This window comes from Helianthus annuus, chromosome 7 (assembly GCF_002127325.2).
Source record: "Helianthus annuus cultivar XRQ/B chromosome 7, HanXRQr2.0-SUNRISE, whole genome shotgun sequence".
NCBI lineage: Eukaryota > Viridiplantae > Streptophyta > Magnoliopsida > Asterales > Asteraceae > Helianthus > Helianthus annuus.
In genome coordinates, this window is record NC_035439.2 from 93,543,315 (window position 1) to 93,567,046 (window position 23,732).

Consider the following 23,732-nt stretch of genomic DNA (forward strand, 5'->3'; position numbering starts at 1 on the left):
CTTCTTGTGCTGCTTCCGGTACATGGCAGTCCATGTGAGCTTTGAAGGCTTCAACTTATTACCTTTTGCATTTCGAATACAAGAAAACCTGAATTCAACCAAACCAATCTTTAAATTAGGTAAAAAAAAAAACAATCTTTAAATTCAAAAGTAAATTTATAACTAACCCAAATCGTGGGTAGGGATAGTGTACAAAGTGTCTAAAGTGTGAGAAATGTAAGAAGTGTTTTAAACAATTAGATCTTTGATCTAATGGTTGAGATCAATAAGTACCAAATTATAAATTGTGTCTTAATTATTTGGACTGATTTGAAAATTGTAGGGGTAATAGCGTCTTTGTATATGTTTCAAATTAGGTAACCTCTCCTAAATTCTAGCGATTTACTCATAAATTCTAGCGATTCAATTTTAAACTTATTCTAGAATCCGGACATTCTAAAAAATCCAGAAATATGTAACTGCTACAAGAAATATATAACACTATATAACACCATATAACACTATATAACACCATATAACACCGTATATCACTATGTAACACCATATAACACTGTGTAACACTATATAACAATATATAACACTACACATCTATCATAGACATGCTATCAGAAAAATATAACACTATAACACTATATAACTCCAAAAAACACTATATAACACTATACATCCGTCATATAACACTATATAACACCAAAAAAAAACCAAAAAAACACTATATAACACCATATAACATCATATAACACTATATAAAAATATATAACACTATACAGTTCTGAATGGTGGTTGTAGTGTTATATATAATGTTGTAGTGTTACATATAGAGTTATAAAAGGGTTATATGGTGTTATATGCTATTCGTAGTGTTTTATAGAGATTTGTAGTGTTATATAAAAACCTTAATTCTGCATCCGTCACTAAATTATCAAATATTAATTATATTTCTTTTAACTTTTTAGTAATTAATTTGACAGTAAGGGTATTTTTATTATTTCACACGCACCTAACACAAAAAAACTAACCCCCATCCACGCCAAGGACTATCCGGGAACGAAATTCAAAAACTTAGAGACTATAGGTGTAATTTTAAAAAGTTAGGGACTATAGGTGAAAAATGGACAAACCACAGGGACTTTTCGAGCATTTTTTTCTGTTTGAGTTTTGAACCAAGGGGAACTTGAAGTATATTGTTTAGGATATATCGAATCTCATAATTCACTCTATACTTTTTATCACGTTCCAGATAATAATTAACTACCGAGTGTTTGACACTATTTAATCGAAAGCCATGATGATAAAGGGAGTGCTGTCTAATAGCCTATAGAGACAAGACTAAGACTAAATAGATATTCCATAAGTCAATCTGAAGTTTCAAGTTAGTGACTAGTCGAAGAAAAAAAACAGTGTAATGGTCCTAAAGTAGAAAAAAAAATATTGAAACACATGCTAGTTAGTTGGGTGATAACATATGAAGGATAAGATCAAACAAATTCCATAAGTCACTTCGAAGTTTCAAACTAGTGAATTTTTATATTAAAACAGTAAAGAATAATATTATTATTCAACCAAAGGAGCTAGTGGGAAACTGGAAAAAACACAATTTATTTTACCTCTGTTTGACGGCAGCAAAAATAAGTATGCACCAGCCGGGAATCGAACCCGGGTCTGTACCGTGGCAGGGTACTATTCTACCACTAGACCACTGGTGCCACTTGATATTATAATCAGATACTTCATACTTAAGTCATTTATCTTTGTGAACTTTTGAAAGTTAAATATAGAAATCTTTTGTTTTGATGGTTACAAACCTATTTGAATGTCAATAGATAAAATAAAATGTAGTTTTACTAGTGAATTTAATATATCTATACCGTTATCATCTAATGTAAAAGGTGACATGTATCAATCGCCGATAATCCTTTTAGTTTTCTTGTTTTTATTAATTTGATTTTATCGAATTATTGACACATCATAAATATTTTAAAGTTTATTGTGGATACTCGAAACCTCACGTCGATCACTTGCTTCACCAATGCCTCTGATGTTTCATCTCCTTCACCTACCCTATGGCCACTCTGGCTATAGCAATCACCACCACACCTCTCGGATTCAGTTTTTGTTTTCAACTTCTTGTTTTTAGAAGGGCTAGGCCAAGAGAAACTATTGCTTGATTTGCAAGTTCTAGGAAGTCAGCAAGATTAACCATAGCAACGCAATGAAACCTTAATGAAGCCAACTCATGCCACCATCTACGGACAGACGACATACCTAATTCTTTTGCCGATATGGAGAGATTAGGTTGCGTTATATAATGATTTTGTGTACAAGGAAAGGATATACAATAATTATATAACTGATTGAGAATAATCATTAAAACTGACTTTGACTTGACTGTGGACTATATTATCCCACCTCAAGCGAAATGGTGGGGGCCTTAAACAAAGCATATCCCGAAAGTGTTCAAACTAAGGTCTTGGCAAGCTCTTGGTGAAGATATCCTGCTCGGATTTGTAGATTTCATGGTTCTTCCATGTTGGACAGAATTGTAGGGATGTTTACCGGATGAAGGTGCAACTTGTTTTAAAAGTATAAGGCGTTATGGAATAAGAGGATGGAGTTGTAGTTCACATATTGTAGTTCAATGTGAATTACAATTCCATCCTCTTATTCCATAACGTCTTCTACTTTTAAAACAAAGTGTTTTGTACTTTGATGAAATTCGAACTTTTAAAAATGTATGTCAATAACATGTAGTTAAATTCGAGAAAAGAGAAAAACATGCATGTGGATATTTAGGGGTTTTTTTTTATCATCAAAATTAGGATCCTGTAAAAAGGGCATTTTTCGTGAGAAGGAATTGACATGTAAGCATCATGTTTCGGATTTGGGGATAATGTTTTGGGTTGTTTTGGCAAGAAAAACACCGAACATACCAATTTAAGACACAATGTAATGAATTCTAGACTTAAAACTTAAAACACCATGCCAAGAACGTTAAGTAATGTGTTTTAAGTGTTAAGCAGTGTGTTTTAGTTGTGATTTAAATTTCACTCCCATAATACGTTGCATTGTGTTTTAAATTGTTAAGTTTGGTGTTTTCTTGCCAAAATAACCCAAAACATCATGCCTAAGTCTACATGTCAATTTCCGTCTTCTCACACTTCTCATGAAAAAAGTCCTTTTTACAAGAATCTCATTATCCGTTTCTAGTAAATGCTTTTTTGTCTTTCTAATTATTTCAAAATCAAACATAACAATCTTAGTAAAAAGGATCAAGGATCCATGGTAAAAGAAGAGATCTAGTACAGCATGATGATGAAATTTGGAGTAAATAATAAACCTTGTTATATGAAAATAAAAATAAAAAAGACATGGGTAAGCATACTTTTGTTATTTTCATAACAAATATGATTAATCACCATATCACATTTATATTCATCATATATGTCCCCAAGATTAAATAGAATGAGCAACCATGTTTGTATATTACATATCTACACAATTGCATATTTATGGGGCAACATACACATACATCCTAAGGAATATGAGAAGGGCACACTTAAAATAGATACTCTTCCTCTCATGGTTTGGAAGTCATGCAACAACTGTTCAAACGTTGTTTTACCGGACTACTCTAGCTTGGCTTGTTACCCAAGAAACGTCTCACATACTTGTCATTGATGTCAAAAACAAAACACATTCCCTTTATCTGTAAAATATTAAAGATAACATGAGTTAGTTGCGTTTCAAATGATAAAGAAGGTAAGAATGTACGCAAAATAGGAAAGTATCATCATCATCATCATCATCATCATACTCAGTATATCACACCAATAGCAAAGCTAAGGTAGGGTCTGAGGAGGATGAGATGTAAACAGCCTTATCCCACCAATAGCAAAATAGGAAAGTATGATTACATCAATAAAAGAACTTGAAGCAAGTGCAACCACTTCTCCATGAGCAACTTTTTCGCCATTTATTGCGATTGAAGAGCCCCCAAGGTTTTTGAGACTGAATGATCCATCTGTTTCCATCTTTATGATAGCCTGAAAAGATTAAAAAAATGCGTAATCTGTATAATATATTACATGCATGCCGTCTTGGTTTATAGCAACAGCATGACACGCGCACATCACGTTCACGTTTATAAACCAAGGTAGCAACAAGATATTGAATCACATTCATACATGTGACGTCTCATATTGTCAGTATTTATACAGGGGTGAAGTAGTCTTTTAACGAGTCTCACCTGCCGCCTAGATATCTTGTTGGCACGGCCTTCTTTTCTGAGATCAATATCAACCTCAGTGTCATCGGTAGATCTTCCGATTGTGACCTACGAAACACGAATTTTCTTCTGTTGGGTTATACCATGAAAAGTTTGAGGTAAACAGAATTACATAATACTGTAGGCCTGTAAACGAACCGAACGTTCATGAACTGTTCGTGAACTTGTTCAGCGGGAAGTTCGTTTATGTTTGTTTATTTAATAAACGAACGAACATGAACAAATTTTTTTGTTCATTTAATTAAACAAACAAACATGAACACACATTTTGTTCGTTCATTAATGTTCACAAACGTTCGTTTATGTTTGTTTATTTACGTTCGTTTATGTTCGTTTAAATATACACATAAGTATTTAAATTTGTATAAACCTAAGAGGGGTTTTCTAAATACTTATATAAAACTAACTAATTTGTAATTGAGCATTCGAGTTATAAAAAAATGGGCTTTACAATGGAACTTATTGTAATCAATCACTAGCTTACATATAAAAACTACTTTATGTTTGTTTGTCTTCGTATATGTTTGGTCAATTGTGTTCATTTATGTCCGTTTATGTTTGTTTAATTATGTCCATTTGTGTCCGTTTAAGTTTGTTAAGTTATGTTATGTTCATTTAAGTTAGGTAGTTTATGTTCGTTTACTTTCGTGAACTGTTCGTCTAGTTTTAAACGAATGAACATAAACGAACACGAACACGAACATGCTCATTTTCTTAAAGAATGAACATGAACAAGAAAATGTGTTCGGTTATATGTTCGTATTCGGTTAAAGTTAAATGAACGAACACGAACATACCCCCGTTCGTGTTCGTTTGGTTCATTTACAGGCCTAGAATACAGTGTTTCGAGATCTGGGCTATAATCTAACGAGAGTAAAAATATCTTTCTTTTTTAAGAAGTTAATCTGAGTACCTCAGCTTTCTTGATATAGTGCGTCAAATGACGGCTAGATAAGGCGGCAAGGGCTTTATGGGATGACATGATTCTCTGAAACGAAGAACGAGCTGACTGTTCGAGCCTCATTGCCATCCTTATAGCATCATCAGTTCGATACTTTGCAACTGTAGATTGTCAACATTAATAACAAGAAACCAAAACTAAATGCAGATCAGAAGTTGTACACCATACACTGAACACAACACCATAAGCATTACCTTCGCTATTGAAATATGACTTATCACTCTGGAGCAAGTCCATATCAAGTATCTGAAATAGTGAAATGATACATCAACTATTAGAACGGGGAGACCTGAAAAACGAAATGAATATAAACAACGGTGTCACAAAACTTTACCGTAGCTTCGACGTCAGAAAAGTAAGGTATGTCACTGTCACTATCAGAGTTGTTATTGTTATCACTAATGTAAGAATCATCCATTGGTGCTAGATCAGTCGTTTTGACGGAGTCAACTTCTAAAGGCAATGGCGTCTCTCTAGGCATCGCTGAGCTGGTTAAACCCTGTTAGCAATGAGATAGAAGAAATCAGATATTGAAAGTTTTAGTGTGACTATATTATATTTATTTACCATTACCTGAGGTTCCACTTTACTAGCATCTTCCTCCAGCTTTCCATTCCCATTAACCTCTAGCGGTGTATGAACAGGCATAGTTTGACTACGATTTCCAACATCGTTAGCCTTTCCAGGAAGTGGGCCCTGATATTCACCATCCGGTAGCTTGTATTTGAACGCAGAGCCAGCAAGTGAGTGGAGAGAAACAAAGTCCGGCAATGCATTCAGTCCACCCGTAAGTGACTGCGTTAAACTCAGTGGATCTTTCCCTTTTGTAATTAGCCCCTGTTCACCATCCTTCTCGAGTGATGACGACGATAATGGACCGATACGATCTGTCGCGACTTGCGGTTTGACCGAAGGAGCAAATTGAGTAGAGGGGTGAATCAGCAAGAAAATATCATCATTGCATGGTATATCCGAGTCTTCCGTGTTTAACGTGCAAATAATTTCCCCTTCGTTAACCTCCTGATGACAAACGTCACGCTCATCGTAAAATAATGAATCTTTCGATTCTTCGGAACATTGATTACCAGGAATCTCTACGTTCGGGCTTGCGTCTTTTGCATCTTCGTCCATTAATAGAATATCATCCTCGTTTGACAAGTTGAGAAGCGAATCGGTATACTCAATACAATTGATTAAACCGTGAGGTCTGTCTCCCAATATGGACCCTAGGTGGGCCCCATCAAGCTCCGGCAAACTCGTATCATCATGGAGCGTTAACGCTTCTTCTACAACCCGATGACTTTCCGCATTGTTCTCATCAACTGGCATATCGGGTGCACGGATATCTTCCATCGTCTTCCACAGTGGCACCCTAGTTGACGGTGACGGAAACCCCCCGATTGTGTGAAACGACGCGCTACCGTCTGAAATCGGGGAGTTAAAATGATGTTTCCCTCCAAATATATCATTTTTCGTAAGTTTTTCACTGGGAGGAGTTTCTGATGGGGCCGGTTTATCGATACACGTAGCATTTTTCATCATCGATTCATTTTGTGAAGAGGATACATCTACATTTTCAGCCGACTTATTGCATCGTTCCAAATGAAAAACATTAGCGGGATTATCGACAACCGTAGTTGTGACGGTAGTAGCATTAGTAGGTATACTCCCTAATGATTCCGGAAACGCCTGTCGTAAAATCTCGAAATCTTTTTCCTCGAACCCTAAACTATTTACAAGACAATCGTCTAGCATAGTGTCACCGTCATTGGTTGTACCATGGCCTTCAAATTTATGTTCTTGGTGGTTGTCAAAAAACCGAAGATTTTGAGAGCTAAGAAAATCGTTTTTTATTCTTTTTCGCATGGCGTTATAATGTCTGCGTACGCTTCCATGTTTTCTCTTTTCAGGGACCTTTTCCCCTCTTAAATTGTCTAATTCAAATTCAACCATGTGGGCAGCAGCTTGATTAGAAACATTCGGATCAAAGAGAAGAGAACGCCAGCGATCTCGAAGTTCGCGAAGCGTAAAGTTACGAGAAAACTTTACTGCCCCTTTAGCAAGTGATTGGAGAGAAGCTCCATTCTGTGAGAAGACAAAAAAGCACAAAATTAACAAAAAAAAATGGGTAATAGAAGGAAAAGATGCACTCGTATATAGAACTTAAAATTTGGGTAATAGAAGGATAAGATGCACTCGTATATAGAACTTGAAGCATACATAGATACAAATCATGTTGGTAATTGGTTCCATTATCGGTCAAAAATCAAAATTCCAGTGTTGCATATTTATGAGAGATAAGGTCAGTTGGAGAAATTAAAGAAAAATCTAAGTTGCTAAATAAAGCATAGAACATCGTAAGATAAAATCGGAATTATTACAAGTATATATCTACAATCAAGCAATCAACATCGCTAGTAATAAATCCAACATAATAAGACTAAACATGTAAAAGTTGATAAGCATTTCAAACAGGATAAACACGAAAGTTGTTTCTAAAATAGTCAACGTTCCAAGAATAGATATGCAATCTAAGGTGTGTACGCGTATCCTTGTATTCGAGATTCATAATGTTAAGAATCTTGTAACTTTAAAAGGAAAATCCACCGCCAAGAACGAATCCCCCCTCAAGAACCTACATGTATGCTTCTCGGGATAGAAAGAGCATACATACACTAGATATATATTCCTAATAGTTAAGCCTGCAAACATACTTTCACATACATTGAGCATACATCCATGTAACTAGTCCTCATCTCTTTCATTTATCAAGATAAACGAAAACAATTCAAATCCCTAGTCATATAACTACACAAAAGCATAAAGAAAGCATATATGTCTCATAAACATAACACACTTACACACACACACACACGAATATGCTCATATATGCATATATTTAGCCCAACAACCAATCCTTCTATACAACAAATATCAGTTAATCTTCACATCAGTTAACTAGACCAAATTTAGTTGACGGAGTTACATGTCACATCAACTTATATAGATGAATCTAACTTCTATGAACAAAATACACACATATAATTTTGTGTTAACCGAGTTATATGTTACATCAACTTATATAGATTAATCCAACTTCTATGAACAAATTTCACACAATTTTTTTTTTTTGTTAACCGAGTTACATGTTACATCAACTTATATACCCGAATCTAACTTCTATGAACAATATACACACTGATATTTTTTTGTATTAGAGCCACTAGTATCCAACCAACTGTATGCACAATATATGAATTCTCTCTAATATCAGCAAATCATATTAAAATCACATCACACAAGTTACTAACTACTTCCGGTGATACGAAGCATCCACCACTCATGCAACCGATACGAATTTTCAGAACAACCGACGAAAACAGATCTGATTCATACCAAAACTTCATGAACTATAAAATCATGTTCATGCCATCAAATCCACTAACAGTGCCCTAAAATATATGAACAAAATAGACGAATCTAACTTCTATGAACAAAATACACACAACTATATATCATATATGTATTAGGGCCATTAGTATCTGACCAACTGTTTACACCATATATGAATTCTTTCTAATATCAGCAAACCAGATTCAAATCATGTCACACAAGTTACTAACTACTTCCAGTGATCCGAAGAATCCACTACTCGATTATCGCATGCAACCTATATGAATTTAACAGAATCGAACCGACGAAAACAGATTTTGTTACACATGTGATTTCCACCGATACTCAATCAAACCTACAGCTTCGTGAATCTTAAATTCATGTAAATTTCATCAAATCTAGCAAACCGTGCCCTAAAACATCTCCTAACACTAACACAATCACCTATCGCAAACATACATGTTCAAAATCTTCAATTAAAAACAACAACAGTTACAGAAACGTATCGAAACCTCAATAGAAGTCCTGAGCAACTGATCGTCTTCAGGAATCCATGGAGAATGAACAAAATCCGTTGCTGTCATCTTCTCCGATGAACAAAAACCCTAAATTCTCGCTCTACGAGCTACAGGAATGAAATTTGTAACTGTTTTATGAATCGGAAATGATTGAATTTGAATTTGGAGGTGAATTTGAGGTGAATTTATCTCAAATTTGAAGGTTCGAGTGAGTGCAAAATGCGAAAATGGTGTTCAGGCGGGTAATGTTTTTGTTGAACAAAACCCCATATATGTATAGAGAGTGTGAATGTGTGATGCAGGTTTTAAATTTGTTGTAATTAATGTTGAAGATTTTGTTATATTTTTTTTAAAAAAGTTGTTGGAATTAATGCTTTTTTTCAAAATTTAAGTTTTATTTTTAAATTTCAAATATTAGGGACTTTGACTGCATAATTTATGTTAAGGACCACCATTTAATAATATTTGAATCGTGTCATTTGAAAAAGGACCACTTTCTATAAAAGTTGAAGTGTTTAAAAATATGTATATAAAAAGATAGTTCTATGTGGACTTATTGAGTTATGGTGTGTATTTTCAGACTAAATTTATCTAGTAAAGAATAAAATCAATTAACTGATGTTATGTTTACATCAAATTTATTATACTTAGGGGGTGTTTGGCCTAGCTTTTATTTTTTTGGTTTATGCTTATATTTTAAACTAGCTTATGCTTATTTTCTTTCATTTGATAAGCTATTTTTAAGTGTTTGGATTAGCTTATATTCTATAAGTTGATAATTAATAATTAATCTTTAGTTGTTTGTTAAGTTATTTTGTATTATGAGAAGAGGTATAATATCATTGTGTGTAATGAATAAAAAACCATCTTCTTCAAATAAGCTTATTTAAATAAGCTAAAAAAACCATGTTCCCATAAGCTTCTTGAAATTAGCTTACATAAGCTAATAAGCATAAGCTTAAAAAGCTAAACCAAACACCCATTAGTGCTTATTTTGTAAAAATAAACTAAAAAAACTATAAGCTTAGATAAAAAAGCTAGACCAAACACCCCCTTATTACATTTTTTAGTATTTGCTAACATGGGCGTAACATAGTGAGGCTGTGAGGGCGGGATAGGAGAAATCAATCAAATGATATTATGTGCACATAAAATTCGCTTTTTGAGATTTTCTTATAAATGGAGTCTCGCACTATGTGTTGTTAATAAAAAAATGGTTAACGGTATTATTTTTAAAAAAATATAAAGAAATAACTAGTTATATAAAATTCAGTTACATTACAATTACATTACAATTTATATGATTTTTCATATTCTTAATCATACTATTCACATTTTTTATTTAATTTTGTTGAACCAATGATCTCTAGATTAAGTGGTGAAAGACTTGTATTTCTTTTAGGAGATGCAGGTTCAACCCCCATTTGGTGCAGAGTGAGGCACTGGTGGGCAATGATAGGAGACCCGGGGAAATCTGAATTCGATCCTTAAGCCAAAACGGGTTTTACCGGTGTAACAACTCTCACTAAAATCAATACTTAGGATGATAATAAGTCAATAAGGAAACCATAACTGAGACACCCAAGTAATTCTGCATTAACCCTAAAAGTTCCGGAACAATCAGAATCAGGATCAGGGGCCCTAAAACTCAAAGGGGGTAAACCCTAGTTGGACGATTATCTAAAATAATCATTGTAGGAAGCTGATTGGTTAATTTAATTGATTCAGCATAGCTAGTCCCAACCGTGGCCGACCTATGATAAATAGGTGTCCCTTACGGACCGTAAGGGGTATGGCTTACGGTCCGTAAGCATGTCCCAAAAATTGTTATAAATAGCCGACATTGACACTTGAATTCTGTTCTTATTTCGACAAAGAAATTCGTTGTGTACGTAGAGTTATAGCACAATCAGTCCACAATTAAACACACACGATCACGAGGTGCTGCCGCAATCAGGGTAATCACTCAATCGCTATTACGATTCATTTTCCGACTGATCAATATATCCAATGGATGTTTAAGTGCCGCCCACATAGGGTTATACTATGTCGTTCGTCGTTAAATCGATGGATGTTTAAGTATTGCACTTTGTCGTTCGTTGTGAGAATTTGATCTCGTGAGTTAACGTAAATGCTGTATTGATCACTAACCCGTTTGTGTGTATGCATTATTATTTCAATTAGGATAATCAAGGCTAATCAGTAGGCTTATACACTGCTCGTTAAATCTGCAAAGTGAGTCATTCTCTTTTTATCAAATGTTTTACAATACTCCAAATTATTTTCAAGAAGTTAGAATTACAGGGACTAAGTCGTGGATATCTTGATTTATTGGTTAGTGGGGTATTGTGCACATTACTAATTTTCTCCCAGTTAGGTTCATTGACCTACTTGGGATAATCACTGTTAGGTTCATTGACCTACAGTGATAATCGTCACTATTTAGGTTCATTGATCTAATAGTGGTATGACCATCGTCACCATTGTGACTTGTCACCATTGTGACAGAAAGCCAGATAAATAAAAGATATAAACCATTGTAATCGCTCTTATGCTGTAACTAATAACTACGCATCATTTTATGTAAATAGAATGATTCACTCAGTATTTCCCCGCTGACAAAACCTTTTTCAAACATGTTTCAGGTAATCTGTTGTGAGCAAAGAAAGTGCCATGAAGCACTACAAGCTTGGAAAAGTGGCTCAATGTAAATAAATAAAGAAACATGATTTGAGAAATAAAAGATTTCCTCGTGAAATCACATTATTGTAAATTATGGGATTTTATCCCCATATTATGTAAACGAGGAGTTTTAAATACTAAAAGATCCTGTTTTAAAAAGACTTCCGTTGTCGCCTAAATTAAATACTGCAAGATTTCTGTCCTGCGGCTCCTGAAACGGGTCAAACCGGGCCGGGGGCCGTGACAGAAATAAGGTGGTATCAGAGCCACTTCTCAAGCCACTGATTTAAAGCCAATTAAGTATTTAGAAAATACTTAATTTTTATTAATTACTATTTCATGATTATGTGTTCTATTATCTGAATAATTATGCACAGTATGGACAAATCATTATATGTTAGCCAAGGTAGCAATTAATGCAAATTCTTAAATAATTTGACTCAAGTATTAGTACCTTTATTATCTACAGTCTAGAAGTCTTATTCGGAAATCATAAGAATTACAAATAAAACCTTATGTGTTTTAAATTTTAGTTGTTTTAATAGTTACCCAGTATAAAATAATATTTCTATAAAATTTTGTTATAAATTTTAACGTAGTAATTATATGTATTTTGATAAACAGCATGAGTAACTTGTCTGAGGCCCTTCAAAATTTAAATCTCTATCCAGTAAGAGTAGAAGTTTCCAGAGATTTCAATATGTATATACCAAACATAGAAGAACCTATAGAATTCAACGTTTTACCTCTCGAAAAACCCAAGAAAATAGAAATTAGGGAAGGTTCTAGACAAATCTTTACAGTCGAAACGGCAAGCGGAAATACCCTCATCTATTTCAGTAAATCTCGAGGACGAGATTTTTCTTAAGGTGGGGAGGATGTAACAACTCTCACTAAAATCAATACTTAGGATGATAATAAGTCAATAAGGAAACCATAGCTGAGACACCCAAGTAATTCTCCATTAACCCTAAAAGTTCCGGAACAATCAGAATCAGGATCAGGGGCCCTAAAACTCAAAGGGGGTAAACCCTAGTTGGACGATTATCTAAAATAATCATTATAGGAAGCTGATTGGTTAATTTAATTGATTCAGCATAGCTAGTCCCAACCGTGGCCGACCTATGATAAATAGGTGTCCCTTACGGACCGTAAGGGATATGGCTTACGGTCCGTAAGCATGTCCCAAAAATTGTTATAAATAGCCGACCTATCATATTACTGCCTAGTGGGGCCATATAAGTTTAAATGTAAAATAATCTTTAAAAAAGTTTTCTTGCATAAACCTTCAAGGCTATTGTGAAACTTATTATCATAATTAGAAATAGGGAAAAGTGAATATGCAGCTGTTAAGCACCCAACATTACATGTGAAAATATCAAAACTACGTAGTTTTGATTATAAATCCTTATTCCTTGAAAAACTAACCTACATCTAGTATCGTACCTCAACTAAAACCTATAAATTTTGATTTCCCCATTTAATTTGTCGATCGAGGAGATATAAGTATGATTACGTAAATCGTTCAAGCTACAACACATTCGTTCTTCATTACCTGTCCAATCGATCTACATCAATTTAAAAAAAATATCATTTTCTTCCAGTTCGTTGAATGTTTGGGAATGTCTCCACCCACTTTTGTGGTTGCTGTGTTTATCAAAGTGCAAGGTAATTAAAGATGGTAGTGTGGTTTTAAGTTATTTATTGAGTTAATTCCCATCTGGTGTTTATTATTTCTAGGGGGAAATATCCATTACAACTTCTTTGATGTTGTGCATATATGTGGTCAGAGAGTCATTGAGAGATTTTGACCATCAGCCCTATATGTGTAAGCACCTTAAATTTGAATAAGGTTTGACTTTTTTAAAGATTAACTTAGTTAGCATTACCTTTTTCTGGATGATGTTTGCAATTTAGGCATGACTCGTGTACAACGCACAACAGGTGTTTGATAAAAATCCTCAAAGAGTGATGCTAATCTGATTGCAAACAGATACGTTTCAGTCCCTTTCGAGGCAATTGGAGTCCGTAGATTCGAGTCTGTAGAATTCAACTACGAGTTCTAACATATTTTCGGTTTTTGTTTCTAGGGATAAATGGCCCGCTTAACTTGCTATATTTTGACCCGTTTAACGAGAATGCTATATTCTGACCCGCTTAACATAAACTCGCTATATTTGGACCAGTTTAACATTAACTCGCTATATTTGGACCAGTTTAACATTAACTCGCTATTTAACCATTTAACATGAACTCGCTATATTTTGATCAAGTACTTCAATTCTTTTTTATATCATTTAAGTTCATCAGAAGCACTGTAATATTTTCACAAGTAAATCAAGGCAAATCACTGTAACATTTTCATAAAAAAACCCCCACTAATTGAATAGTGGGTTAGAAATTCCAACATAGAATGACTTCAAGTTTCAAATAAAAAATCTACTTTATTCAAACAACTGTAAGCATCACACATGATCTTCAAAACAAGTAAGTCTTCAAGCAAATTCACACATCATCCTTCTTTCGCCTTTAAAGCATCTTCCTGCTGAAACAAATAAATATGAGTATTACATTTCCATAAAATTCGCCATTAAATACTCATATACAATACTCTTACCTTCTTTTTCAGACATCCGCTGATGTAGTGACCCTTTCCCTTACAGTAAGAACAAGTTCTCTTTTTTGGTGCTTCAAGTGAAGATTTGATTCTAGTTGCATTTTTAGGACGACCTTTGGTATTAACAGGAGCTAATGGATCCCGAATAGAAATTTGCGGCATCATGTTTACTTGTGAACTTCCCATATTAGAATCTTGTGATGCAATCTCTAACTGTTTAGACTTCGTTGGAATACTTTGTTCATCTAAAAACTTAACCAGTAAGGTATTTAGTTTCTTTATCTCAAACAGGGAGTCTCGTGCATGTTCGATTGCTTTTCTGAAATTTGACTGAACACACCATAACGTTAATGCACTGACTTCATTTTTACCATGTATATCTTCGAGCCCAATATTGCAATTATCCAACTTATGCCTGGCATCAAGTGTCCACCTGGGTAAAATATAATGATCAGGAAGAGTTTCAACATGCTTCTTCTTCAAGATATATAAGATATGCTTGCACAATATCCCATATGTTTCAAACTTTGCACATGAACATGTGACATCTATCTTTGGTGAGAGACGAAATTTAACAGTTCTCCAATATATTTTAGCAATATCCAATTGTCCAACCTTATATACTATTTCGTCCAAATTCTTGCTTGCCTTCTCATGACTTAAATTGAATGTAGCTTCGGTCCATTCTTTCATGAATACATCAAACAACTTTCTAGTGTAACGCGAACTCGCTTTTGCCTCTATTGGATTAACAGAAGAAAGCGTTGGCTTCGAGTTCATGGTCTTAAAGTCTTCATCTTCTTCAGCAGCTCGTCGAGCCTCAACAGCTTTATCATATTGGATTACAAATTCATTCAGCATTGTCTTTGAATTTACATACCCATCAAAAAAGGAATGAATGCTCTCGCTTCTCCCGCTTGTTGTCATGCCAGCAAAGAAACAGTCTTTTAAGAAGGCTTTAGCCCAATATTTACGTTGGCTATACATCTCTGTTATCCAACTGCCACTTTCAAAATTATATTTTTCACATAATAATTTCCAACGAGTTTCAAATTCTTCGACTGTATCACTTTTTACCCATTGATTATATAACATTTGAAATTCACTACAACGATTTGTAAGTGGTCGAAGATGCTCGATCTCATGTTTCTTAATATGCCATGAACAGTAACGATGTCGAGTATTTGGAAAAACGCTTTTGATTGCATTGCCAATAGCCTTATCTTGATCGGTAATTATTGCGTGCGGATACTTGTTGAACATGCACTTCAAGAAATTTTGAAATAACCATTCAAAAGTTTCTTGTTTCTCATTCTCCAGTAATGCACCACCAAAAAGTATGGATTGGCCATGGTGATTAACCCCGACAAATGGAGCAAATGGCATCTTAAACTTGTTGGTCATGTACGTGACATCGAACACAACAACATCCCCAAATTTTACATACGAGTCTCTTGATCTCCCGTCAGCCCAGAAAATATTTCTTGGAGACCCATCATTAGACAAATCCACAACAAAATAAAGGTTACGATCTTCTAATAATTTATCTTGGAAATGTTTAATGAGCCCATAAAACTCCTTACCTTTGTACTGTTTTCGTTGCTCAGCTAAGATGTCAGTACATTGTTTGGATGTTACATCATTTTCTTCTGGACTTTTCATCGTATTTATGACCTTCTTGATTTGGCAAGGTTTCAACCCGGATTGACTGAGTTCCGTCGCTAGAGATTTGCAGGCCATTGAGCGGTGAAACTTCGCATGAGAACGGTGTTTCATTACTTTGGTCGGAGTAACAGTTAGCTCATGATTGTGTACATCATTAAACATATCCACAAACCATGTCCCATCTTTACTTTTAGAAATTCGAAGAAATGCCTCACATCCGGTCCTTAAATCCCTGCGACGTTTCTTAACATCCCCACTAGAACTATTAGACTTTAAATCTTTAAAACCTTGTTTATTGCATACATATTTCTTTCGATAAGGATCATTTGTTGTCTTATTTTTAAAAGCTGTATAAATGCGTATTCCAAATCCATGTAAAAAGGCGTAACGGTTGTAGAACTCATATGCATCATCAGGGCTAGCGAAAACCGTTCCCACTACATTATTATCTTCATCTTTCCCAAGCCCAAGATCGATGTTTACATCATTATGATCCTCTATTTCAACATCTGAACAATTGATTTGTTTTGTTTCAACAGCTTCCTTATTAAATAGATGTTGTAAATCTGCCATGTTTTGTATATCCTATTTCAGCACAAAAAAATAAATCAATTTTAACTCATTGACTAATTTGGGAAATGTTCGGATTCATACTAACCTGGTAACCGGATTGATGAGAATCAACTGAAGCCATTAAATTGTTTGAGAGGTAAAGATCTTGAGATGTAAAAATCTTAATCCGATCAACTTGTGATAGGCTGATCAATTTGCTCAGAGTACGTATTTTCTACATATAATTGATGACAATCAAAACGTGATGGATAGTGCTGAACTTGAAGATTTCTATCAAAACGTCTCAATCTTTACTTTTTGATCGACTGATGGACAACTCTTCGGATTTTGATCGATTGTAAATTGAGGAAGAATTTCTTGAATGGAAGTCTGGACGTGGTTTGGTTGATGTGAGTGGTGAATCAGGGAAATCAAACTTTGCTAAATTAATGGAGGGAAAATAGGAAAAAAAAAAAGAAGGAAAATCTTTTTTTTTTAACTTATAATCAAAACTACGTAGTTTTGATATTTTCACATGTAATGTTGGGTGCTTAACAGCTGCATATTCACTTTTCCCTTTTAAATTTTATGGTTTTTTTTTTTTAAATGCACTTTTTCATTTTATTTGTTTAGTTCAATTAATACAAAAAAATAACCTTTAAATAATTAGGTAATTATTTAAAAAATTGAGGTGCAATGAAAACTTGTAAAACCAAAACAAGATGCAATGATTTAAAAAAAAAAGTAAAAATGGTCTGACAAAAAAAAAAAAAAAAAAAGTAACAAACTATCACACATAGTCTTATGATGTTTGATCATCTTCACCTCCCATAATGCTTCTAATTCAGTTTACTCCATGATAACATGGCCCCCATCAACTTAGCCCTCACAAACTCTTATCATCATGGAGTGCTAATGCTTCTTCTACAACCTGTTGAATTTCTGCATTGTTCTCATCAACTGGCATATCAAGTGCAAGAATATCTTGCATGGTCCTCCAGAGAGACGCGCTACCATCTGAAATAGGGGGGTTAAAATGGTGTTTCCCTCCACATACTCCACAAACTGTTGTGTTATTTTCGGTAAGTTTTTCAATAAGAGGAGTTTCAGATGGCCCCGATTCATCAATGCATGTCGCATTTTTCATCATCGATTCATTTTGTGAAGGGGAGTCATCAGGAGTACCATAGAGAAGAGAATGCCAGCGATCTTGAATTTCGCGAAGCGTAAATTTACAAGAAAACTTTACTGCCCCGTTAGTTAGTGCTGCTAGAGAAAATCCAGCCTGTGAGAAGAAAAAGGCACAAAAATAGAAGGATAAGATGCACTCATATATAGATGCACAAATGGAAAATATTAGGTTTAGGCACAAGGATAGAACTTGAAGCATACATATACAAATCATGTTGGTTCCATAAGTGGTCAAAAATCAAAATTCGAGCATTACATATTCAATTATGGGGCGTGAAACACCGCCTAAGGGGGCTTATGGGGCACTTGGTTATGCTGTTAACGGGCGTGAGAAGGTGTGATTGATGGGTCCTAACCTTTTTTCACCAATCATATTTCTTCTTTCTTTTTTTTTACTTTTAGTTTATTAGATTTATTATTATTTTAAATGGGTGGTGGATCGTCAAAACTTATAAAGCCATTACACACTAAACATGAAAAAAAGTGAGTGGAAGCTCATGCTTACATGACATTGATATGCCATAAACTTTATGACGTGGTGGTTAAAACTTGTAAACCCATAACACATGGTTTTATGTGAATATTCATCACACAATTACCACATGTGAAGCCGCATTTGACATCAATACTTTAAACATGCTAGAAAAGATCCACATTTCAGTTGAGTTATAGATTACAATATGCCTATAAAGTATAAACATACTTCATATCCATACAACCAGGCCTTGTCTCTTTCATTTATCAAGATAAAACAACATTTCAAACTCAAGGCCATATAATTACACAAAGCCAAAAAGAAAGCATATATGTCTCACAAACATAACACACTTACACACACTCGAATAAGCTCATATATGCATATATTTAGCCCCGTAACCAATCATTCTATGCAACAAAATACACATATATATGCATCAACTTATATAGATGAATCTAACTTCTATGAACACAATAAACAGATATTTTTGTAGTAACCGAGTTACATGTTACACCAACCTATAGCCTAATCTAACTTCTATGAACAAAATACACACATATTTTTGTGTCAACCGAGTTACATTTTACTTGATTATCGTATGCAACCAACATGAACTTATCAGAATCGAACCGACGAAAACAGATTTTGTTACCCATTGTGAATCTTATAAGTTCATGTTAATTTCATCAAATCTAATCTAACAAACCGTGGCCTAAAACATCTCCTAACAATAACATATATTGCAAACATACATGTGGAAAATCTACAAAATATCAATTAAAAACAACAACAGTTACAGAAACGTATCGAAACCTCAATAGAAGTCCTGAGCAGCTGATCGTCTTCAGGAGTCCATGGAGAATGAACAAAATCCGGCGTTGTCATCTTCTCCAACGAACAAAAACCCTAAATTCTCGCTCTATTGATTGAAGATGAATTTGAAGGTGAAAATGGTGCAAAAGGTAGGTAATGTTTGTGTTGAACAAAACCCCTTATTTGTAATGAGAGGAGATGCAGGTTTTGAATTTGTTGTAATTAATGTTAAAGATTTTGTTGTATTTTTTAAAAGTTGTTGGAATTAATGCAGATTTTTAAGTAAAGAGATTTTCTAAAGAAAATCCAGCAATACATGACAGCATGTAGCTCAAGAATTTTTTTTTTTTTTCTTTTAATGTGTAGATCGATTGGAAACTCACTACCGACTGCGCTTCAATCTTTTTATCGAAAGCACAGTCACCCGGGTTCGAATGAGGGGGAGTGCAGTGCAGAGCCCTTCCTCGCACCTTGTGGAAACTTAATCCCGACTGCCAAGCTCGAACCCATGACCCCAGTCAGGAACCCCACCAAGGTGGGTAAACCTTACCACCTCACTTGCATTGAATGGGGATCGAACTTGAGCCTCATTTGAAAACTCAAGCACTTTCCACCACTGGAGCACAAGTTCATTGGCACATGTAGCTCAAGAAATGATTTGCAATTGAGTGACAAAAATCAGGCACTTTGATTGTATGAATTATCTTTATGACCGTTGAATAAATTTTAATTTGTGTCGTATGAGAAAGGATCACTTTCTATAAAAGTTTAGTTGATAAGTGATTTAAAATAAATAGTTCTTCAAGAACTTTTTTAATCGCGGTTTGTAATTGTATTTTCGGACTAAATTTATGCCGTAAATAATGAAAGCAACTAAATGATGTCACATGTGTATGAAATTTATCATAATCATCGCACTTTTTTGGTACTTGGTGACGAAAAACATGTGATCAAGGACGGAATCATTCAAATGATGCTATATAGACATGAAATTCACTTTTATTTGGATTTTTTAATCAAAATTGCACGATAAAAGACGAAGTCTCACAGTTTTATTTAATCAAAATTGCACGATAAAAGACGAAGTCTCAAAGTTTTATAAGATATATTGTTGATAGGAAAACGGTTAAACGATAATATTTAAAAAATGTAAAATAAATAACTAGTTAAATTAAATAAAAAATCAAAGTTAATATACGATTTATATGATTTTGCATATTCTTATTCATGCCGTTCACATTGAATTTGCTGAGATGGCATATTACTGTCTAGTGGGGCCATATAAGGCTGACACAGATAATTTAAATGTAAGGGTGTCCGGGGCACCCTCGGTGACCCCATGCGGGGACCGGTTTTACCGAGCGGGGAGGGTGCCGCCGAAGGCGGATGGAGGGCAATCGGGGAGGTGGGTCGGGGTGAAGTCACCGAAGAGGGAGAGATGAGATGGTGGGGCCAGCCTCATTTTCAACCAATCAAAACTTTTACTTTTTTTTTGAATAAAAAAACAATTCCACTAAGAGGGGAGTGCCGCCATCAAATTGGGGTGCGAGGGGAGTTGACGTGGCATAAACGGATTAGGTGTGCGTAAGAGAGGGGACTCCCCTAAGAGGGGAGTGCCCTCTCACCCTAAATAATTAACCTTTTAGACTAGTGGGTATGAGAGGCTCATCCCCATGAGGATGGGTCGATACGTTAGTGTCACGTAGGAGGGGCTTGCAGGGGATGAACCTAAGAGGGTGGAGGATGGGGCCTCACAACAATTAAAAAATATAAAACTTTATTTGATTTTAGAGAGAGATAGAGAGAGAGGAGAGACAAAGATGAGAGAGAGAGAAAGAATTGGGCCCGTCATCATCGTCTTAGACTAGCCGGGTTTCACACGACGGGGCGAGGGGGGCGGTGTGGGGGACCGACGCCGGGCATCGCCGGGCCTAAGCCGACCCCCATACCGCTTGGTCTTAGACCATGCGTTCACATTTAATTTATAAAAGTTTTCTAACAAAACTTTTAAGGCTAGTGTTAATCTTACCACAACTTGATTTTTGATTATAAAACACGAATAGTGTAAAAAAAAAAAAAAAACTCCAAACAAACTCATGGTGTTGAACTCTTGATTATGATGATCCATTTTCAGCTATCACCAATCTTAAGTTCATTAAAACTTATAAACCCATAGGGATTATAACTAATGAAAGTGAAAATTGTCTTGAATGTGTACATGACACAATCAGACGCTTTAAGAAACTCGAGTAATCTTTATAGGAGCATCCACAATGCTACACGTCATAAATCTCCACCGCAGTAAGCCACATCGGATTCCAAACCTCCTTAAAAAACCTTAATTTTTCTACGACACAAAAATTTCAAAAACACATTAAAAAAATATTAAATTAAGAGTAAATTTTCGTTTTGCTCCCTCTGGTTTGGCCGTTTTAATGGTTATGCCTCAATCATTTAAAAACGGTTATTTTCCTCCAATAGTTTATTATGTTTTTTCCATTTTGCTCCATGGTCTTAACTTCATCCATAATATCTGTTAACTAAAAGGACATTTTGATAATTTTAAGAATAAAAGTAATGGCATTTTAGTACTTTACTTGTAAATATATTTCTATGATACATACACACACATCACTGTCATCCACACGCTCTCTCCTCTTTCTTCTTTCTCTCTACATGATCTATCTCTCCATTCTCTATCACCAACCACCACCACCAACCACCGGTCGCCACCCCACCTGAACCCACATCACTAGAACCCAACCACCACCACTATAACCATCACTTCTTCCAACTCCACACCATCTACCCCTCTATCTACCAGCTTCCACCACCAGCCACCACAACCTGCCCACCTCCATCAAAACGTCGTTGCCACCCAAACACCACCGCCAACCCCACACTATCAACGGAAACAATATCCTTTCTCACCCCCACTAACCACCACACGTCACATCCCACCACATTCAGACACCACCCCCGGCCACCACCATCAGCCACAACCCCTGGCCACCACCACCACTCACAAAAGCACAACCATCACCCACCAAATTTGTTCTGGTTACCCCTTCATCCAGGATCTGGAAATCGACGACGAGTTAAGTCTGAATTCCTTTTTAGATCTAGCGTGGTGGTGGCAGATCTGAAACCTCTTCGACAGATCAGTTCAAATTTCTTCTGGATTTTGGCTCAGTTCTGGTGTTTTTATGGTGCTAGTAGTAGCAACGACGAGGTGGTGATTCTTGGTGGTGGCGGTGACTACCGACGGCTGATTCAAGGTGGTGGTCGGGTGGGGGCGTGCACGGTGGTGGTGACGGTTGGTGGTGGTGGTTGTTAGTGATGGAGAAGAGAAGAGAGAGAGTGTGTGTAGAGAGAGAAGACAGAGGGTATAGAGAGAGATGATCTTATTATTTATGAGTTCTGTTACATATTATTATATATACTAGTTTATAAACCCGAGTACTACACGGATTTGAAGATAAAAATAATGTAATTTTATAATATGTAAACCAATTTACGTAAATGAATTATTCCTAATAAATTAAACAATCTAAAATCAAGATAGACATTACATTTATAAATTCCTAACCACTTTTTTATACATGACATTTGTAGTTTTGTTTGTAATTTAACCGTCTTCAGCAAGTATCAATGGCTTAAAGTCATCTCTACTTTTTACTCTGGATAATGCCACATATTATTGGTCATGCGTAAAAACTGGTTTTTTTAGAAACCAACCAACCTTACATAACAACGGTTCCTTAAATAAATATTAAACTTTTAAATTAATAAATATGAAATAGCTAAAATATAATTATTATTATTATTATTATTATTATTATTATGCATTATAATATTTATCCATATGAAATATAAATATATATTATTAGTGAATTGAATGAGAAAATGTCATATGGTATTAATATGACTCTTTTATTAGAATTAGAATTCATATTAAATTTAAAAAGCTTACAGATCAAATTCACTTGTATTTAAAAAGCTCAATTATATTACGAATTATCAGGTGACATTTTATGGAATGTTTGTCGAAGCCGCATGGTGCCCCGCCCTCCTTTATATATGTATATATATTCTTAATTAACATTAATTCATTGGGTAAATTAATTCAGTATTATATATATTCTTTTAAAATGTAAAAATTATTATTATTTTGACAGTTTTATTATCGTTATAATTTATTATTTTTCTTTTTTTAATTATTATTTTTTCAATTAAAACATCTCTATTGTCTTTAAAGAAATATTAAACTTTTAAATTACTAAATATGAAATAGCTAAACAAACCTTATGACATATTTATTGTTATTAGTATGCATCATAATATTTATGCATATGAAATATAAATATATATTATTAGTGAATTAAATGAGAAAATGCCATGTGGCTTTAATATGATTTTTGGATGAGAAAATGGCATATGGCATTAATATGACTCTTTTATTAGAATTAGATAATATAAGCTTTATTTGTAGTTTTATTAAAATACTCTTAGTTTTACACTAGAAGTTACTAAAATACCCTTTTAGTTAACAAACAATTTGAATAGAGTTAGAGCCA

At 34.7% G+C, this 23,732-nt stretch overlaps 3 protein-coding genes and 1 non-coding gene across 4 annotated transcripts; all 4 read right to left on the bottom strand.

Annotated features, from left to right (window-relative positions):
* Positions 1-1,635: 1,635 nt before the first annotated feature.
* On the bottom strand, positions 1,636-1,706 carry TRNAG-GCC. The gene has a single exon. It is a non-coding gene; the product is annotated as a tRNA-Gly (tRNA).
* Positions 1,707-3,341: 1,635 nt separating this feature from the next.
* Positions 3,342-9,441, bottom strand: LOC110868011. Its single transcript, XM_022117087.2, has 8 exons — positions 9,152-9,441; positions 5,820-7,331; positions 5,581-5,745; positions 5,441-5,492; positions 5,199-5,347; positions 4,247-4,333; positions 3,915-4,043; positions 3,342-3,706 (listed from the first exon to the last, which is right to left on the bottom strand). The coding sequence occupies exons 1-8, from the start codon at positions 9,221-9,223 to the stop codon at positions 3,632-3,634; spliced, it is 2,241 nt and encodes a 746-aa protein (XP_021972779.1). The 5' UTR covers positions 9,224-9,441; the 3' UTR covers positions 3,342-3,631.
* Positions 9,442-14,351: 4,910 nt separating this feature from the next.
* Positions 14,352-16,815, bottom strand: LOC110866622 (protein FAR1-RELATED SEQUENCE 5-like). Its single transcript, XM_022115764.1, has 3 exons — positions 16,780-16,815; positions 14,457-16,706; positions 14,352-14,381 (listed from the first exon to the last, which is right to left on the bottom strand). Exons 1-3 carry the CDS (start codon positions 16,813-16,815, stop codon positions 14,352-14,354), a joined length of 2,316 nt encoding a protein of 771 aa, XP_021971456.1.
* Positions 16,816-17,431: 616 nt separating this feature from the next.
* On the bottom strand, positions 17,432-19,348 carry LOC110866293. Its single transcript, XM_022115505.2, has 2 exons — positions 19,156-19,348; positions 17,432-17,958 (listed from the first exon to the last, which is right to left on the bottom strand). Exons 1-2 carry the CDS (start codon positions 19,225-19,227, stop codon positions 17,560-17,562), a joined length of 471 nt encoding a protein of 156 aa, XP_021971197.1. The 5' UTR covers positions 19,228-19,348; the 3' UTR covers positions 17,432-17,559.
* Between the last annotated feature and the right edge of the window lie 4,384 nt (positions 19,349-23,732).

Bases quoted from the DNA above. Each gene is read 5' to 3' on its own strand.
- LOC110866622 (XM_022115764.1), bottom strand. From the start codon at position 16,815: ATGGCTTCAGTTGATTCTCATCAATCCGGTTACCAG. The intron at 16,707-16,779 runs GTTAGTATGAAT...GTGCTGAAATAG, and splicing joins CTCATCAATCCGGTTACCAG to GATATACAAAACATGGCAGA. The intron at 14,382-14,456 runs GTAAGAGTATTG...TTGTTTCAGCAG, and splicing joins GCGGATGTCTGAAAAAGAAG to GAAGATGCTTTAAAGGCGAA.
- LOC110868011 (XM_022117087.2), bottom strand. From the start codon at position 9,223: ATGACAGCAACGGATTTTGTTCATTCTCCATGGATTCCTGAAGACGAT. The intron at 5,348-5,440 runs GTAATGCTTATG...GACAATCTACAG, and splicing joins GTCATATTTCAATAGCGAAG to TTGCAAAGTATCGAACTGAT. The intron at 4,334-5,198 runs GTACTCAGATTA...CGTGTTTCGTAG, and splicing joins ACTATATCAAGAAAGCTGAG to GTCACAATCGGAAGATCTAC.
- LOC110866293 (XM_022115505.2), bottom strand. From the start codon at position 19,227: ATGACAACGCCGGATTTTGTTCATTCTCCATGGACTCCTGAAGACGAT. The intron at 17,959-19,155 runs GTTTCGATACGT...TTCTTCTCACAG, and splicing joins TGCTCAGGACTTCTATTGAG to GCTGGATTTTCTCTAGCAGC.